The sequence below is a fragment of the Musa acuminata genome, chromosome BXJ1-5 (genome assembly GCF_036884655.1).
Source record: "Musa acuminata AAA Group cultivar baxijiao chromosome BXJ1-5, Cavendish_Baxijiao_AAA, whole genome shotgun sequence".
NCBI classification, from domain to species: Eukaryota; Viridiplantae; Streptophyta; class Magnoliopsida; order Zingiberales; family Musaceae; genus Musa; species Musa acuminata.
Genome location: NC_088331.1, coordinates 2,527,297 through 2,544,236, shown reverse-complemented (window position 1 = coordinate 2,544,236; position 16,940 = coordinate 2,527,297). Strand labels below are relative to the sequence as shown.

Sequence of the window (16,940 nt, the reverse complement as noted above, 5' to 3'; positions counted from 1 at the left end):
TTCCCTTCTTATCTCGTCCCTTACATTTTAAATCAGATGATACTTCAACGGACAGGATTTGTTGATGCGATGGCATGAGCACACGAGTTCCGGCTCCAGCGCTCGTCGGCCCGTTCACATGCGGCGCACGTGCCCTAAGCTGGAGTTCGCAGAGGCATCGCTTGGGCCACAAGCAACCCCGGGCAGGGAGAGCATCACGGTGCCTTATACGGCAAGCACGTGCGCTCGCCTTACGTGTCGTCTTCATCTCGTTTCGAAAACGCTGTTAGCTGTTTAAATTCTTGCAGCTATCCAGAACCGCCTCCTTCGTTCTTTGTGGGGTCCACCGATTCGGAGCGTGTGGATTCGTCTGATTCCTTATCGGACGACGGTAAATCCCCGAAGACGACGCTTTATTAATCTCGGTTCGCTCAAGGGCGTAATTGTTGTTGGAAATAAAGAGAGAGGCACAGCCGAGAAAGGGCAAAGAAAAGAATCGAACCGAAGAACAGGCGGAACTAGGGTTTAAAGATTTCGTCCGGCGTCGCACCGATTTCTACTTGGGAGGAGCACGATCGGTCCATCAATGGCGGGAGCGCTCCAGTATCTAGAATCGCAGCGCGACGCGCAGCCGGAGCTTGCGGACTGGTACAACGCCCTGGCGGATTTGTACCAGAGGAAGTTGTGGCATCAACTCACCGTCAAGCTCGAGCAGTTCGTTGCCTTAGCTGTAGTCCAGGTCGTCCCCTGCTGCTACTCTGTTCTTCTTTGTTCGTTGCTAGGTTTCCGAGTCATCAGTTTGTTTGTATTTTCATCTTCTCTTTTGTTGTCTTCTCCCCTGGATCTTGAGATCAATCTGCGTTCTTCCGGTGATTCCTTATCCAATTTTCACGTGTCGTTGATCCATCGCGTGATTGGTTGTTTGATGTGAAAAAAAAGTCGATTCAAGGTAGAGAAAAACTTCGCAACTATGAAACTTGCAGAATATGGTTCTCGAGGACTTTATTGATCAAACAATTTTTCTTTGAAGCTGATGGGTTTTTTTTTTTTGCCTACTTGGAAATTCCTCTATAAACGACAGGGTTGAGGTGGCATTACACGATGGCAACCATGTCCTAGGTCGTGAGTGGTGAACCTCTTTTTTTTTTCTTTTTCTTTTTACTGGGTGCTTGTCTTCTCAGTTCGTAGATGCACTTTAAGGTATCAAGGATGCCTTATTCTAGAATAATAATACCGTTGTCATCTTATTTTACCTTTGCAATTATTGAATTTATAATTCGGTGATTGGTTGAAGAATTCAGTTCTACAAAACTATTCTGAACAGACATTTATGTTCATATGTGTGTGTAACACACATTTATGAATTTATTCTTGTAAGGAGACCAATAAAAACAGCAATTTTTCAAAATGTTCTAGATCTCTAGCTTTTGTGCCTGGCAAATAAGATCTCTTTTGCTTTCTTCTTGAGCTTGCATATGCTCTCTTGGTTTCTTTGATCACCAAAGTTCCAGTTTTGATGGGTGTGTCTCTTTCGCATGATTGTTCTGTTTAGCTATCTGATCAGGTCATCAAGATCGTTATGATGGTAGAGTGATCCATTAAAAGGATATTTGGTGTGAACATGGCCATCTTCTATCTATAATGTTTGTTGCTCGCAGTTTTGTGTCAATGAGAGCAGGTAGATGAATCCCTTTAAAAGGTGCCTATTATTTCAAGTGTAGGTTTAAGATAGTTTGGATTCTTGATTTCAGTTATTCAATTTGACTTTGATCATCAATTGGTCAGTCTATCAATAATTTGTACTAGGAAAGTAACTGATAAGGATTTGACTATGCTTTAATCGGGATAGAAGGGCTGCGAATGACTATCCTTAACAAATACAAGATGAGTATATCTCTACTGATGCAGATATCAAAGAAAGGAACTGCTTCATACATGGGTATTAAAAAAGTTCATCTGCCTGTTGAAGAAACTCAAGCACACCTTAGGAGGTCTTTACTTGATTTACCTTGGCTGCATCTGATTTAACTGGATGTGATGCTTCTAATCTTGCTTTTAACCTTAAAGTGCCCCTGAAGTCTTTGACATTTTTCTAGTTCAGTGGTCAAATAGCGATGGTTGTCAACTCAAGCTTCCCTCAACAATCCTTGCTTAGAGCAACTCAGTTGACCTTGTATGACTTGTCTTTTGATGTAATCATATGAATTCGAGGGATCCTAATTCATACAGTGTAAGGATTTTGTTTTGAAGTGCAACATAGTTGTTCTTGTTGACATATTGTGTGATGTCATTATATGTAGTTTGCAGCATTCTATTCTGATTCAGAAGCAGCATATGGATTTTGGTTTGAATGGTATTGCAAGCTTTCACCCTTTCACAAACAGCTCAGTCATCTGTTGTATGGGCTTTCTTAGTTATGTGAGTGTGTCATCATTCTAATTGTTATTGTTGTTGTACTTGAGTTTAGTATAACAGTATCTATTTTAGGTATACCGTCAAGATAATTGTCTTAGTTTGCATGTGTTGTTCATGATAAACAAATTGTACGATTCAGAAAGTAATGTAATTTCTTTACATTGCCAGAGCAGTATTGCTAGCAACCTTAATTGGTTATTATGCCAATTTCCCCATGTCTTTGTCCTCATTCTTCTCAGTCTAGTTTTGTGTATAATGTATAACTGAGTAACACAACCTTTTCTTTTACATTCTGTAGGCGGGTGATGTTCTTATACAGCTGTATCATAACTTCATTATGGAGTTTGAGACAAAAATCAATCTCCTGAAGCTAGCTCACTTTGCTGGAGTAATTTCACGTCAGTATTCAGAAAAAGAAGCTGCAATTAGCTATCTTGAAGGCATAATTGAAAAACTGCATGCTACTAAAGAGTTACGGATTGAGGAACCTATCCTATATGTCAAAATGCAAATTGCCGCATTTAATCTTGAAAAAGGGAGTCAAAAGGAGTGCAAAAAGCTTTTGGAAGAGGGAAAGAGCATGTTGGACAGCATGACTGATGTTGATCCTACTGTTCATGCTAGCTATTATTGGATATCTTCTCAGTATCATAAATCCCGTCAAGAATTTGCGGAGTTCTACAAGAGCGCCCTTCTTTATTTGGCTTACACTTCAGTAGAGTCTCTTTCAGCGCCATTCAGGCTGGTATGTTGATTAACTACTTACGTTGATGAACTTCAAGATGCAACTATTAATTTTTCAATTATGTAACACTGTTATTTAATAACTGATGTATTTGGTCATTTAATATTATTAGTATTGGAGAAGGAAAATGGGATGTGATCAATACATCATGATCATGAAACTATGTTTTTGATTTCATTAGTTACTTCTTTTCATGTGAGTTAGGATGGTGGTGGTGCTGATGACAGAGGGTAGATCTTGATCAGAAGATGCATTTTCCTACAGTTCACTAGGAGTAGAAGTCTGAGCTTTAAAATCATTAGATGGAAGTTTCAAATAAAAGGTGCTCCTAAATGAATAAGCTTGACCTAAAGGAAAGAGAACAGTGTGAACATTGTGTTCCGTAACAAGTTCTGTACCCAAAGTTACAATCTTAAGTTTCTTGATGGTCATATCTATGTAGTTTTTCTGCTTGCACAGATGTGAAAAATTGCATTAATACGTGTGGAGTTGAGGCACTTCTGATTTTGGTTGATCGATCTTCGTGCAACTAATTTATCTTGTGAAGTGTAGACAGAAGAGTTTATTAGCATGTATTTCATATAATATGTTGTTTTCCAAAATTTTGCTTATTAATTTTTTTTTATAGAAGAATAGAAAAATTAGAGGAGTCTTTTCCCTCAGCAGTTTTGACATACTATCATGTTATTATGCTCTAATACTTACATGGCCAAGTGATAATAAGGTTTATTTAAGTTGGGCAATGAGAATTATCCCGTTTTTACCTTTATTTATGGTATCTTGAACATGAGATGTATTGAATAATGAGATCTTATGATAGCATACATGGTGGTTGTTTTTTTTTAATTTCAACTAGTGATTACAATAGGTGCTCGGACGATCGCCTAGGTGCTCGGGCGAGGCAAGGCCCGAGCGCCTCGCTTCATTTTTAGGCGGTGCGCTTCAAAGAGGGGCGCCGCCTGGGCGCTCGCCCGAGCCCAGGCACCGAGCGCTTCGGGCGAGCACCTGGGTTAAACCAAGCGACCAAATCAGATATTTAGGTTTGGTTGGTCTCTGGTGCTTTAGTTGGTTCAATCGAACCAACTAAATCACCGATATCATGCTCCCTCTCGCGATTTCCTCGACTTCCCCAACCCTAACACTCACGATTTTGCTACCGAGATTTCTTCTCCGCTGTCATTGCTCTCTGCTGTCGCTGCCACTATCGCTGCTCGCCGCTATTGTCGCTACTCGCCACTGCCACAATTGTTGCTCGCCGACTACTCGCCACTGCCACAAATGTCGTTCGCAGCTCTCGTTGTCGCTCGCTGCTCTTGTTGCCGCTCGTCGCTCCCGTTGCCGTCGTCGCTCCCGCTCCAGCTACGGCTGTCGCCTGCTACCACTGCCGTTGCCTCAGCAGCCTCGGTCTTCTCACACTCTTCTCACTATACGGTTAACAGTATATTAATAGTATACTGCTAACTGTATATTAATAATAGTATTTTTATTTATTAGATTAATAATATATTATTTTGATTTTAAAACTATTAATTTTTATTTATTTAAAATTATTGTTAGGTTTCAGAATAAATGGCAAGTGTTCAGAGCAACTCAATAGATTTGATGTAAAATTTTATTGTTTTGATTTTTGAGATTTTTTATTAATGTGACATTGTGATTTTGTATCTGATTTTCTTAATTTAATAGCATATTTTTTATTTAAATAATTATATTATATATTTTTATATTTTAGCGTCTCGCTTCGCTCGGGCAAGCGCTTAGCGCGTCGGGCGTTTTTGGACCTTGGCGCCTTTTGACGCTTAGCGCCTTTTAAATCACTGATCTCAACTTAATAGGTTTGGTTTATGGTGTTCAATTGGTTTAGTGATATACTTGCTCTATGGACTACCACTATATAATGGTGCTTGAAAATTGCATAGTGACATAAAGGAGCAAGGCTGTAGTTTTTGGTTATTTGATTGTTTGATCAGTATATTTTGTGTAAAAGTCCTACAGACTTTGTGGGCCCACAGGGCCCATTAAGATCATGTGTGATCACATAAAATATCAAATATATGAGTTTATCAACTTATATTTGTTGTTCCACAATGATCCACCTTCATTTTTCTTGGAGCTTCTCAGTGGATTCAATTCTTTTAAGTTTCTGTTGGTCTCAAATTTATGTAAATTCCTGGAATTTTATTGGACTTGTTGCAGCGTTTTACCTAGGTGAAAAAATCAGGTTTATAGTTCTACAACATTCTTTTACTTCTCAAGCAATCTGCACTTGTCATAGCCACCAAATAGTTCAATGAGCAGGTTATTTATGTTTGTGAAGATAGGCTGTTTTTAGACCAAATGACATTATTAGTCTTGGTCTTTACTTCAGAAGTTAATGCCTCAGATATATATTTAGCTCAAATTGATCCAGTGAACACTCCTGATGGATTTTCTATGTTAAGGCATTAAGATGCTGGTTGTATGAACATTCCTCGGGCAAGTGCCTCGAGCGGTTTGAAACCTTTGCATCTTTTAGCATAATATTTATGTGCTGAAGATGAACCAGATACAACTAGTGCATATCACTTGAGCTTAATAATTATGCATATGTATTGGCATGTGAGAGATACAAGACATGCTACTTTATGTACCTTGTGCAACTTGATGTTTCAGCTGATACCAATGTGGTTCAGTTGAAATGCACTTTCTATGGCTGATGCTGATCTAAGACTTAGATTATCAGCTCTGGCTAGTTGGTGGCCCTCGGTCACAATTGATTATTTATTCATGCTGTTAATCATGATCATAGTTGGTTCCAGCTAAAGCTAATTAGTTTTACTTCTAAATTCTGTTTTTAATATATTTATGTGAAGTTGTTTGTGCTTTTACTAGATTAACATACTTTAATCATTACCATGTCTAAAGAAAGCTAAGAAAAAATGAGTTATTTGATGAAAATTGAGTTTTTTTTTGTGTCCAGTTTAAGTTTCAACTGCCCCAAACAAGAAGCTTTTGTTTGAACTTTAGGCCTTAGTTGAGGTATTAGAAAATGTTTAGGTTTAAGATGTAGTATGATTTACTTTCTGTGGAAAGTTAATTACTTTGCTATGAAGTGTAAATTGATTATACTAAGATTATGCTCTTTGCTATGAAGCTGATGCTAAATAAAGATAATTTGTGGTTATCTTAGATGCTCTTTTTGAAGCCAGGGGTTGAAAGTTATTGGCTGAAATGGAAAGAACGTGTAGGGGCAAGGAATGAGGATAGGATAATGTAAATTAAGGGGTTAAAAAAAGAAATTGTTGCCTGTGACTTTATGATTTTTCTACAACATAATATAAAAGTTCATGATCAAACATATAGCAGAAGTTTGCAACTCTCATTTCCTTGATAACTGTGATAGAGAACTACAAATTAGCCAAACTTATTATCTGCATTGCATGTCTTGATTGACAAAAGTCTTGAAACCTTTATAGTCAAAAGTCTGACCCAATCATGAGTTTGGACTGATATGTCATATGATGGTGTGATAGTAGTAATGATTAAAGTAGTATTGAGAGAATGGATTTTTCATTGGAAAAGTGTCCTAGAGACTTAACTAATGTCATTGCTTGGACGGATGTGATAGGAGGGGTTTAGTTGCAACAAAGTATGAATTTATTGGAAAGATATATGTACATATGTTCAAACTTTGTTAGTCGGTCTACCCCGCATGTGGAGGCACCACTTAGCTATTCTGATATGGCTGAAGTACAACAAAAGTAGAAGAAAAAATTGTCATAATTACTCTCATTATTCACATAGATCGGATTGAGTAGGTAAAAAAGGAGGAGAACGATTTCTGTGGGTTTTATCACAAAATGTATTTTACTTCTGGGTTATAAACTATTGACTTTATGTTCCACAATAGTGGTAGGGATTTAAAATCCATCAATTAATAGTGTTTTTAATTAATATATAAATATTAAATCTCAAAATACTGTTAAACAAACTGTTGTCTATACATGGAACATTGGTGTCAGCTTGTTCAAAATAACAGTTACTATGGTAGGATATGCGTTTACTGATAAAAGCAAAAAAATGTTTTCCTTTTCTATGAACAAGTCAGGAATTATACAAATTTTTACAAATTTTTTGGTTGATCATCATATTACAAATTTTTAATTCACATCCAGTATGCTATTGATCTATTGTCTAGAAGAATTTTTTATTTTCTTGCTTCTTTAGTTAATCCTAATAGTTAAGATAAATCTGGCTCAGATAAATTACCTCTTTTACCGATCTTCCAGAATATCTTATAATTCTTTGATTATGAGAATTTCAGTGTCTTCTTTTGGAAATGTTAAAGCAGTATTTTGGTTTATCAATGCTTGTGCTTCAATTCTGCTTATTTCCTATTTTTCAGGATTTGGCCTTTGACCTTTCCCTTTCTGCATTGCTGGGAGATAATATATACAACTTTGGGGAATTGCTTGCCCATCCAATTGTAAGAGAAATCTTTAGATACTGTTTTGTATAATATAGTCAATTACTTGTTTCTATTGAGTTGAAGAAACCCATTCAGATGTTATGGATTTAAACTTTGAATCGCTCATTTAAACAATCAATGTTGACTGTTTGTTTATTGATTTATTCGTTGGGATACATCATCAAATCTTGATTGTTTGTTTAATTGCCCACATTTATTTCTTCTTTGCTTTGTGGATGATGTTTATGGATTAGGCCAAAGACTATGGTGGTCATGAATAGCTCATCAGCATGTCTTTAGCACTTGAGTGATTGATCATGTGTTTATATGCCTGAACCAATCCTGTAGGGTTATAAGTTATGGACTGGTATATCTGGTTTGTGTCACTGCCTAGAATGAGGTTGTTTGAGGCAAGTAGTGCTCAATTTAAGAGGTAAACAACACTGAGCTTATAAAGAGATGACACTAATTACTAAAAGTGGCTGTTCTCCTTTTCCTTTTTGTATTGAACTAGAATGACACTGCTGTTTGGTAGAAAGCCAGGTATTTCTGAAAGGTTGTTTCAGTATAATTAGTATAAATATTTTCCATGGTAAATTTTTGGCTAGTTGCAAGTCTGACTAGAAGAGTGTTATCAGAAAGACCAGCTGATATTATTGGGGAGCTTCATTTGAGAAGAAATGATGATATGAATTGAATGAATTAATATGTTGGACTAAAATATGGTCAAATTACCTAAGATATTCAAAATTCACTGTTCTCTAGAAGGTGGGTTTGTTCGTTCGGGACATTAGGCAGTCTGAGAGTGCTCAATGGAAATTACACCAGATACTCCAGACTAATTACGTAATGGTTGATCAGATAGAGTTTTAGATTGAATTTTGTGTTCACTGATATCAACTTGATCATTTTTTTCTAAGCCTAGTATTGTATATGATTTTTTGAACTCTCTGAACAGACAGATGAATTCTTTCTGTTTAAAAGTGGAACTTAAATGAGATCTTAATGCAAAGACTAAGATAATGTGTCAATATTTTTGTTGGTTATTTTCTACTCATACGTACAGTTTCTTCTAGGTTCTGCACATGGGTATATTTAAACAGTTCCTCTTTTTATCTCAGAATTACCTTAATTGGAATGTACCATCTCAAGTTACATTTCTGATATCCTGATGCCTTGCAGATCAACATTCTTATTGGAACAAAAGTGGAGTGGCTTTACCATATTCTTCAGGCATTTAACTCTGGAAATCTGGTTCGCTATCAAGAACTATGCCGAATCCATAATGCTGAGTTGAGTGCACAACCTGCATTTTTACAAAATGAGAGGAAGTTACTTGAAAAAATTAATATTTTGTGTTTGATGGAGATTATTTTCAGGTGAGGACTACACAATGATCAATTAATCTAGGATCTTTGTTAGTACTTCTTATGCTCTCTTTCTCTTCTATTTTATGTGTCATTAATACTTTTTCAATCATTACCATATTGATATTATCAATTTTATGCAGTCGGCCATCTGAGGATCGAACCATTCCATTAAGTATTATTGCTGAGCAAACTAAACTTTCTATTGAAGATGTGGAATATCTTCTTATGAAAGCCCTTTCCGTAAGTCTAATCTTGTGTCTCACCCTTGCTTTTGATTCTGTTAACATCAAATTTGGAACAAATTTAATAACTACAGCTTCTCATGTTTCTTCTCCCTTTCCATTCTTTTGGCATGCAGAACTATGGTAATGTATAGTGGTAATGGGTAACTTGTTTCCATAACATGTAATTCAACTCCTTTAGATGTGCAGTTGATCTCTAGAAATGTATCGTGGTAGGAAAATAAATGTATTCTCTTTTTGGATTCACTAGGTTTCTGAAGGAATTTAATTATTCTTGATTATTTCACAATTTCTACTGAATTTACAAGGTGCTCTCTGTTACTTTTCTGATTGCTACATTAGTGTCTGTTCTGCATTTTCTTCATTTTGAATAAAACATTTCTTACTAATTTGTAGATAATGCATTAGCTTCTTTTCTTCATATTTGTTGATGACTTGGAGCTTCTCAGCTCACTGACATTAGATTTCTCTATGTACTTTTTAGAATTAACTTTTAACATGTTTGTTAAACATGATCAGAGTCATATTTTTTTTGTGGGTATTAAAAGAGTCATGTGGGTGCACAATTAGAGGTCCACCAGAACTCTGTTACTGGCCTTGTCAGCATATGCGACAAGGAGAAAAAAAAATTCATTATTCATGGATTGTGCCACTTGTCATAGCACTGTCTTTGTTAAGATTTACCTTGGTAAAATGTATGCAGTAAACAGGAAAAATAGCAAATCACTGGTTTCCTACTATAGGTTTCGTGGTTGGGTTGGTCAATAGGAGTGTGAAGGTAAGCATTATATTAGCCTCTGCTAGTTTCCAATATTCTCAATTGAATCTTTGAAGAAAACCGAATTTTAGCCTGCTCTGAAGCTCTAAGTTGAAGCACCATAATATATCCTGAAAAAAAATAATCTTTTTTGGAACATTTAGTTGGTTAGCAAATGTCAGTTTGAATTTGGCTGAGTCTTGCTACTGCATTGAATACATTCGTCGAACTAGAGTAATTTGTGGGGAGCTTGCTACAGGTTCATCTTATTGAAGGCATAATAGATCAAGTCGAGGGCACAGTATATGTCTCATGGGTGCAGCCAAGAGTTCTGGGGATTACACAAATCAAATCTTTGCATGATCGTTTGGATGGCTGGGTGCAAAAGGTGCGGACAGCCTTGTCAACCGTCGAAGCCGAGACACCTGACCTGGTGGGTTCATGATCTGCATTTTAACATCAGCTGTTCGACAATCCTGATGTAACATGGCCCAGCTCAGAAGACCTCAGAAAAGGAAACATTGGTCCTGCCATTATTGGGGTGCTACCTCTCTTATTTCCTTGATAAACTTTGCACGAGGGGTTAGCAGCTGAATGCTGGCTGAGTTATGTTTTTCTTTCCTTTTCATTGTTTAGAGTATTTCGAACTCCAAACACGCCTTGCAATCGTAACGATATATAAACTGTCTCTAATACTTGAGTGGTTTCAGATTCAGATAATTTATTTATTTTGTGATTAAGGAATGATGCCTGTTGAGCTTCTATGCTGGAAAATAATTCTCGTGTTCTCATGCTCTCCCCGTTTTACTCGTTTGGTTTGTGATTGTCGTTTCTAAAAGTCTGGCATGATCTCCAATCTTATACTGGTATCACAATACTGCATCATGGTCCGACACTCAAAATTATGAATCTCTATGATTGTTGTCTTGGAGATCTCCATACTATTCTACTGCTTCTTTTCTTATCTTGTATGATTGTTAAGTAACTACGCCTGTGTTCACTATAAGATTGTTATGTAAAGATAGTACACGTCTTCGTTCTTGGTTCCACCTATTCTTGCATGAAGCTTCCCAAACTATTTCGGCTGAGTAGCTTCAGGTGATGGATATAAATCCAATCTAAAATTCTTTATAGATATGAAGAAGGTGTTGGTGTTTGCTCACTTGTTTACACCTAAAACATTAGTCTGGAACGAGGATTTCGGTAGGAGAATAAATTAGGAGGATATTGACCTAAACATTTGAAAAGGCATAAATGGCATGAATCACACCTTTTGTGTGTGTATATATATATATATATATATATATATATATATGTCCTATTTAATCAATGATTTGACCAATGATTTGATGATGATAATAGCAGTATTATGAATGAACTTGAATTGAAAGATCATAACTCGACCTATACAATAATTGGAGAAACCTCCTTCCCTAATCTATACGCTTATTTATCTCCTATTATTGCGAGCGGCAACAAAAAATTGTCTTTTTATTTTATTTTCCCGGTCCACCAACCGCCGCCATCACCAACCTCTTTCTCTCTCCCTCGCCTACCTAACCACGAGAGCCACGTGCCCTCCACGACTCTCCCTTGGCAGCCCCGGTAGATTTGTCGCCGACAGAATCTTATATCGTAACCACTGATCTCACTTGCCTCCGGTTAACTAGGTTGACTTGGATCGCACATAATAAGAGGCCATTTCGACTAGGCATAGACTTGCCATCGTGAACATTAAGATCACAGACGGTTAACATAAATATGACATTGAAAAGTCCACCCTTTTACGCACCTTGGGCCAGCAATGTCAACCCGATCTCCTCCGTGTTGAAACCGTAACCTGGTCGAAGCCAATTCCCACCTTGGAAGAGTCCTTGAATCCCGTAGTTAGGTGAAGAGATGCAGCGGGGGCCTTTGATTCCATCGCTCACCGACTCCACCAACCGCAATTCATAAGGAAATTGAGCAGCCGCGATTATGTGAAATCACAATGCTAAATCATGCCTGTCTTTGACTTTTTGACTTTGACCAAATTAACGACGGGAAAAGAAACATGAAATAGAGGGTGTAGGGTGTGGTGTGTGGTGTGCCCTCTATTTATGTAGGCTGCCCCCGGAAACCTCTCCCTCACCTAACTGGGATCGCTTGTGAGGGAAACACTACCCAGGTTTGATCTCTTTTTCTCTCTCTTCTCAGGTCTGTTATTAGCTCACATTTGAATCTGTTAGATTTTGGTGCTTTCATGTTTGATGGGCTTCGCTTGGCCACGAGTTTTGGAAAGATCTCTTTTTGTTGTGATTTCGGTGTAGTGCTCATCGAAGACGAGCGCTTTGGTTTGGGTGTTATCAGAAATTTCGTGTAGGGTTCCGTTTTTCTTTGTCTCACAGAGTGTCCGTGTCATTTAGGCGAGAAATTATTCGTTTGTTTGCGTTTTATCTACTTTTACGCGATAATCTTTTGGGGTTTTTACTAGTCGGATTTGGAGATCTACTAGTAATATGATTATCAGTATCTTCGGATCTTGTCGGCTGATAAAGTTTGTTGATTTCTTCTTTCTATTTCACTTTCCTTGACCAACCTGTTGCTGTTCCAGCATATAGGCTCCTGTGGCTTGTCCATGACATCAGTATGTTTAGGTATAATATGGATCGGGGAGAAGATCTTGTTGTTGCTTGATAGCATCAAAAAGTTGGTTTTGGATCCAAACATACATTTGTTTCTGATGACAAATTAGAACAAAAGACAAAAACAGCCTCTGCTTGCTACTTCTGGTTATGGTGCTGGATTCATTTAGAAGTTCATATGGATTACTTATTGGACCATAGTCTCATTCCATGCCTCCAGTATGTTTAGTGCTGTTTAATATAATTCAGGGAGAAGATCTTGTTGTTTCTTGATAGCAAGGTTTGTAGTTTATGGGTCCGACACATACATATATGCAGGTCAGGGTAAATTGGGTGGTATGCCAGGTATAGGCCTTGTACCATCCGGTACAAGGCTTATACTGTCCGGTATGCCGGTCCTGTACCATCTTGTACTCAGTCAATTTGTCAATTTTTTAAAAATTTTCAGTTTTTTTTCCAAAACTTGATATGTATCCATGTAACCGGTGACACTTGTCCATCCATATGGACTGGTACGATATTGATTCAAGCCTTTAGTATCGATTCACGAAATTATGAACCTTGGTTGATAGTATCTAAAAGTTGGTTTTAGATCCAGACGTACATTTGGTCCTGATGACAAATCACAACAAAAGGTGAAAAAGCCTGTGATGGCTGCTTCGGTTTCATATGTTGAATTAATTTAGAAGCTCATATTGATTACTTATTGGATCATAGTCTCATTCCTTTTACATTGTGATCCTGTTTGGGTTTCTTCTTATTACAACAAAATGTTCCTTTTTCTGACATTGAGTTCCCTCTCCCCTATATTTCCTTTCCTTTTTCTTTAAATACTATGGAATAAAGAAGTAGTGACTTCTGTTTGGTTGAGATAGCAAATGGAACTTGCATTCTGCTAAGTTCTATGTTAGACACTTTTTGTAATTTTTTCAGAACCTAATTACTTTATGCTATATGTTTTTGTTTGTTTTTTGGTTCTTCTCTTTTGGCTGTAGGCTGTGTTTTGTTAAGGAATAGGACTGTCTTTTGTGGTTCTTATGCTTCATAGAATTAGATGTATGAATGATGCATAGAAGCTCACTGTTATTACGTTCTTTGTTCATTTTTTACATATATGTGTCGATACATGTTCTAGAACCTCTATCCTGATTGAATAAAAAAACTGGTAAACTCACCGTCTTTTATTTAGTATATGATGATAGATTTGTCTAACATTCTTACTAGGATCTAAATGAAACCATGTGGGGCCTACAAATTATGGTGATTGATCTAGTTGTAGTTCAAGTGTTCAACTATGTTTTTTGTGAGGATAAAAGAAAGTGGTCTAGGAGTTTGTATTCTATTTCACTTGAAGCATCTTTTTGGTGCAAATTCTCTTTTTACTTGGGACATAAATACTTGATTTGGGTGCCTCCAAACACAGCTGCCTTGTCTCGGCTATTATGAGGTTTTCTCTCCAGTTTTAATCAGTTTCGGAGTGTAATAATTCTTTTCTGTTCTATTAGAACATTCTATTATATCTTATCTGGCATTGGAAACTGGCTTCTTGAGTTGTCAACAAAACTTCCAATCTTTCCATTGACTTCACATTAATTTTCTCAATCCAATGTTTCACCTGGAATTTTCTAGTATGTCGGGGAATATCCTTTTCATCTGCATTTTATAATGTTTGCATCTAACTTGGTAAGAAAAACCCCACATATCTACAAAAAGCATGATAAGATTTATGAGCTCTACATGTTTATGTTAGTTTTATTTTTTTCGCTAAATATGTTTATGCTTTCTCAAACTCCCATCAAAATTTCATACCAGGTTAAACATGGCTCTCACAAGAATTGGCCTTGCTGGTCTTGCTGTCATGGGGCAAAATCTAGCCTTGAACATAGCTGAAAAAGGCTTTCCTATATCTGTGTACAACCGGACCACCTCAAAAGTTGATGAGACTGTTGAACGTGCCAAAGTCGAAGGAAACCTTCCAGTTTATGGATTCCATGATCCTGCATCCTTTGTCAACTCGATACAAAAGCCCCGTGTCATTATCATGCTCGTGAAAGCTGGTGCACCGGTGGATCAAACCATCGCCACACTTTCAGCTCACTTGGAAAAGGGTGATTGTATAATCGATGGGGGCAACGAGTGGTATGAGAACACAGAGAGGCGCGAAAAGGCAATGGCCGAACTTGGTCTCCTCTATCTTGGAATGGGAGTCTCTGGTGGAGAGGAAGGTGCACGAAATGGTCCTTCATTGATGCCTGGAGGTTCGTATGAGGCTTTTAGGTACATAGAAGACATTCTTCTCAAGGTAGCTGCTCAGGTACCGGACAGTGGCCCCTGTGTTACATACATAGGCAAAGGAGGTTCTGGCAATTTTGTAAAGATGATTCATAATGGAATCGAGTATGGAGACATGCAACTGATTGCTGAAGCTTATGATGTACTGAAATCTGTGGGGAAGCTCACCAATGATGAGTTGCAGCATGTTTTCTCTGAATGGAACAAAGGGGAGCTTCTTAGCTTCTTGATCGAGATCACAGCTGACATTTTTGGGGTCAAGGATGACAAGGGTGATGGCCATCTGGTCGATAAAGTCTTGGACAAGACCGGGATGAAAGGTACTGGTAAATGGACCGTGCAACAAGCAGCTGAATTATCAGTGGCTGCTCCAACAATTGCAGCATCTTTGGATTCCAGGTTTCTTAGTGGACTAAAAGAAGAAAGAGTCCAAGCTGCTAAGGTTTTTCAGTCTGGTGGATTCAGCGATGTCTTGGAAAGCAAGCCTGTCGACAAGGCTAAGTTGATCGATGACGTGAGGCAAGCTCTTTATGCCTCAAAGATTTGTAGCTATGCACAAGGCATGAACCTGATTAGAGCGAAGAGCACCGAGAAGGGATGGGATCTAAAGCTGGGTGAACTTGCAAGGATATGGAAGGGAGGTTGCATTATCCGTGCAATTTTCTTGGACAGTATCAAGAAGGCCTATGATCGGAACCCAGAACTATCCAACCTCCTGGTGGATCCCGAGTTTGCAAAGGAGATATTAGATCGCCAGTCTGCTTGGCGCAGAGTTGTCTGTCTTGCTATCAACCATGGCATAAGCACTCCGGGTATGTCTACTAGTCTAGCTTATTTTGACACCTACAGGAGGGAGAGGGTTTCTGCCAATTTGGTCCAAGCTCAGAGAGATTACTTCGGAGCGCATACGTACGAGAGGGTCGACATGCCTGGATCTTTCCACACTGAATGGTTCAAGATCGCGAAACAGTCAAAGATCTGAGACCATGTTAACGAGTTCTTTTTCCTCAAGAGTCAAGTGTGTTAGTAGTAGTAGTACTTTGGGTTTTTAGAACCTTTGGAGTGAGCAAACTCTTTGTTATTTGAGCAAAATAATGTCCAATATTGGGACCTGATAACCCATTAAACTATTTACATTTCTAAGAATGCAATTCCAACGGTCTTCATTCGAAGGCCGGTCACCAATGTCTTTGGGTCATCTAATGTCATGGTGAAAGGAGTTCAATGATTCAGCTAAGTATTCTTGTTGGTTTCGCCTATTTTTGTGACGAAAGACCAATTTTTCATTGAGTTACAAAGTTCTTCTTGTCATTTATTTTTATAAAAGAAAAAAAATACTTTGTACTTTTTCCTGAAGACAAATTCTATGTCAGAAGAAATCATAATTACCATTTATATGATTTTCTGAAGACAAAATCTTGATCTGCTAATTCTAATAATTACTAATTATTAAAAAATCCTAATAAAATTACATTACATTAATATGACCTAATAATAAAATTATACTACTAAGTTGGCTACAAAAACATAAGCATGAGTTGATGTAAAATCTACTATATATTTCAACATTTAGCAGAGCACATTTTAAAATTTTAATATGAATTTATGTCCTAATTCGATTATAGAGCTTCAATTTCATAGAAAAATCTAGCAAGAATAATGTACCACAAATATGCCCTCAACTTTGTGGTTTAACCAAAGAAATAAAAGGCTTCCAGATTTGAATACATAACTATAGGTGAAATAGACATACAGACTTCAAAGTTATGTCAAATAAGGACAATACACAAAAGAAAATAGCCATACATCTTTCACTCAATATTGTATATCTGATGTAGAAAACACTTGAATTATAGACTTCAGTTCCATATCGGCCCATGACAACCACCTCTAAGAGTATGAATACCTCCGGAATCATATACACTGCTTGTCTTGACTGATCTTTTAGCAGTTCTTCTTCCTCAGAACCTTACTCTGCCTGGAAGTAACTCCAACCGCAAAATTGCCTCCATCTTCTCCAGATGCATTATACCTTTTTTGCGCAAACTTGATCAATGTGCAGATTCCTT

At 37.5% G+C, this 16,940-nt stretch overlaps 2 protein-coding genes across 5 annotated transcripts; both read left to right on the top strand.

Moving 5' to 3' along the window:
* The first annotated feature begins 417 nt into the window (after positions 1–417).
* Positions 418–10,717, top strand: LOC103983844 (26S proteasome non-ATPase regulatory subunit 13 homolog B). Its single transcript, XM_009401154.3, has 6 exons — positions 418–718; positions 2,693–3,139; positions 7,524–7,604; positions 8,769–8,965; positions 9,097–9,196; positions 10,215–10,717. The coding sequence occupies exons 1-6, from the start codon at positions 566–568 to the stop codon at positions 10,398–10,400; spliced, it is 1,164 nt and encodes a 387-aa protein (XP_009399429.2). The 5' UTR covers positions 418–565; the 3' UTR covers positions 10,401–10,717.
* Positions 10,718–11,963: 1,246 nt separating this feature from the next.
* On the top strand, positions 11,964–16,056 carry LOC135581598 (6-phosphogluconate dehydrogenase, decarboxylating 1-like). Of its 4 annotated transcripts, none has more exons than XM_065181560.1 (2): positions 11,964–12,122; positions 14,392–16,056. In XM_065181560.1, exon 2 carries the CDS (start codon positions 14,399–14,401, stop codon positions 15,851–15,853), a length of 1,455 nt encoding a protein of 484 aa, XP_065037632.1. In that variant the 5' UTR covers positions 11,964–12,122; positions 14,392–14,398; the 3' UTR covers positions 15,854–16,056. The 4 variants fall into 4 exon arrangements, with proteins under 4 accessions (XP_065037632.1, XP_065037633.1, XP_065037630.1 ...); XM_065181561.1 differs by lacking the exon at positions 11,964–12,122 and adding an exon at positions 12,128–12,151; XM_065181558.1 differs by lacking the exon at positions 11,964–12,122 and adding an exon at positions 12,165–12,313.
* Positions 16,057–16,940: the final 884 nt, after the last annotated feature.

Bases quoted from the DNA above. Each gene is read 5' to 3' on its own strand.
- LOC103983844 (XM_009401154.3), top strand. From the start codon at position 566: ATGGCGGGAGCGCTCCAGTATCTAGAATCGCAGCGCGACGCGCAGCCG. The intron at 3,140-7,523 runs GTATGTTGATTA...CCTATTTTTCAG, and splicing joins TTTCAGCGCCATTCAGGCTG to GATTTGGCCTTTGACCTTTC. The intron at 7,605-8,768 runs GTAAGAGAAATC...GATGCCTTGCAG, and splicing joins AATTGCTTGCCCATCCAATT to ATCAACATTCTTATTGGAAC.
- LOC135581598 (XM_065181558.1), top strand. From the start codon at position 12,198: ATGTTTGATGGGCTTCGCTTGGCCACGAGTTTTGGAAAGATCTCTTTT. The intron at 12,314-14,391 runs GTAGGGTTCCGT...ATTTCATACCAG, and splicing joins GGTGTTATCAGAAATTTCGT to GTTAAACATGGCTCTCACAA.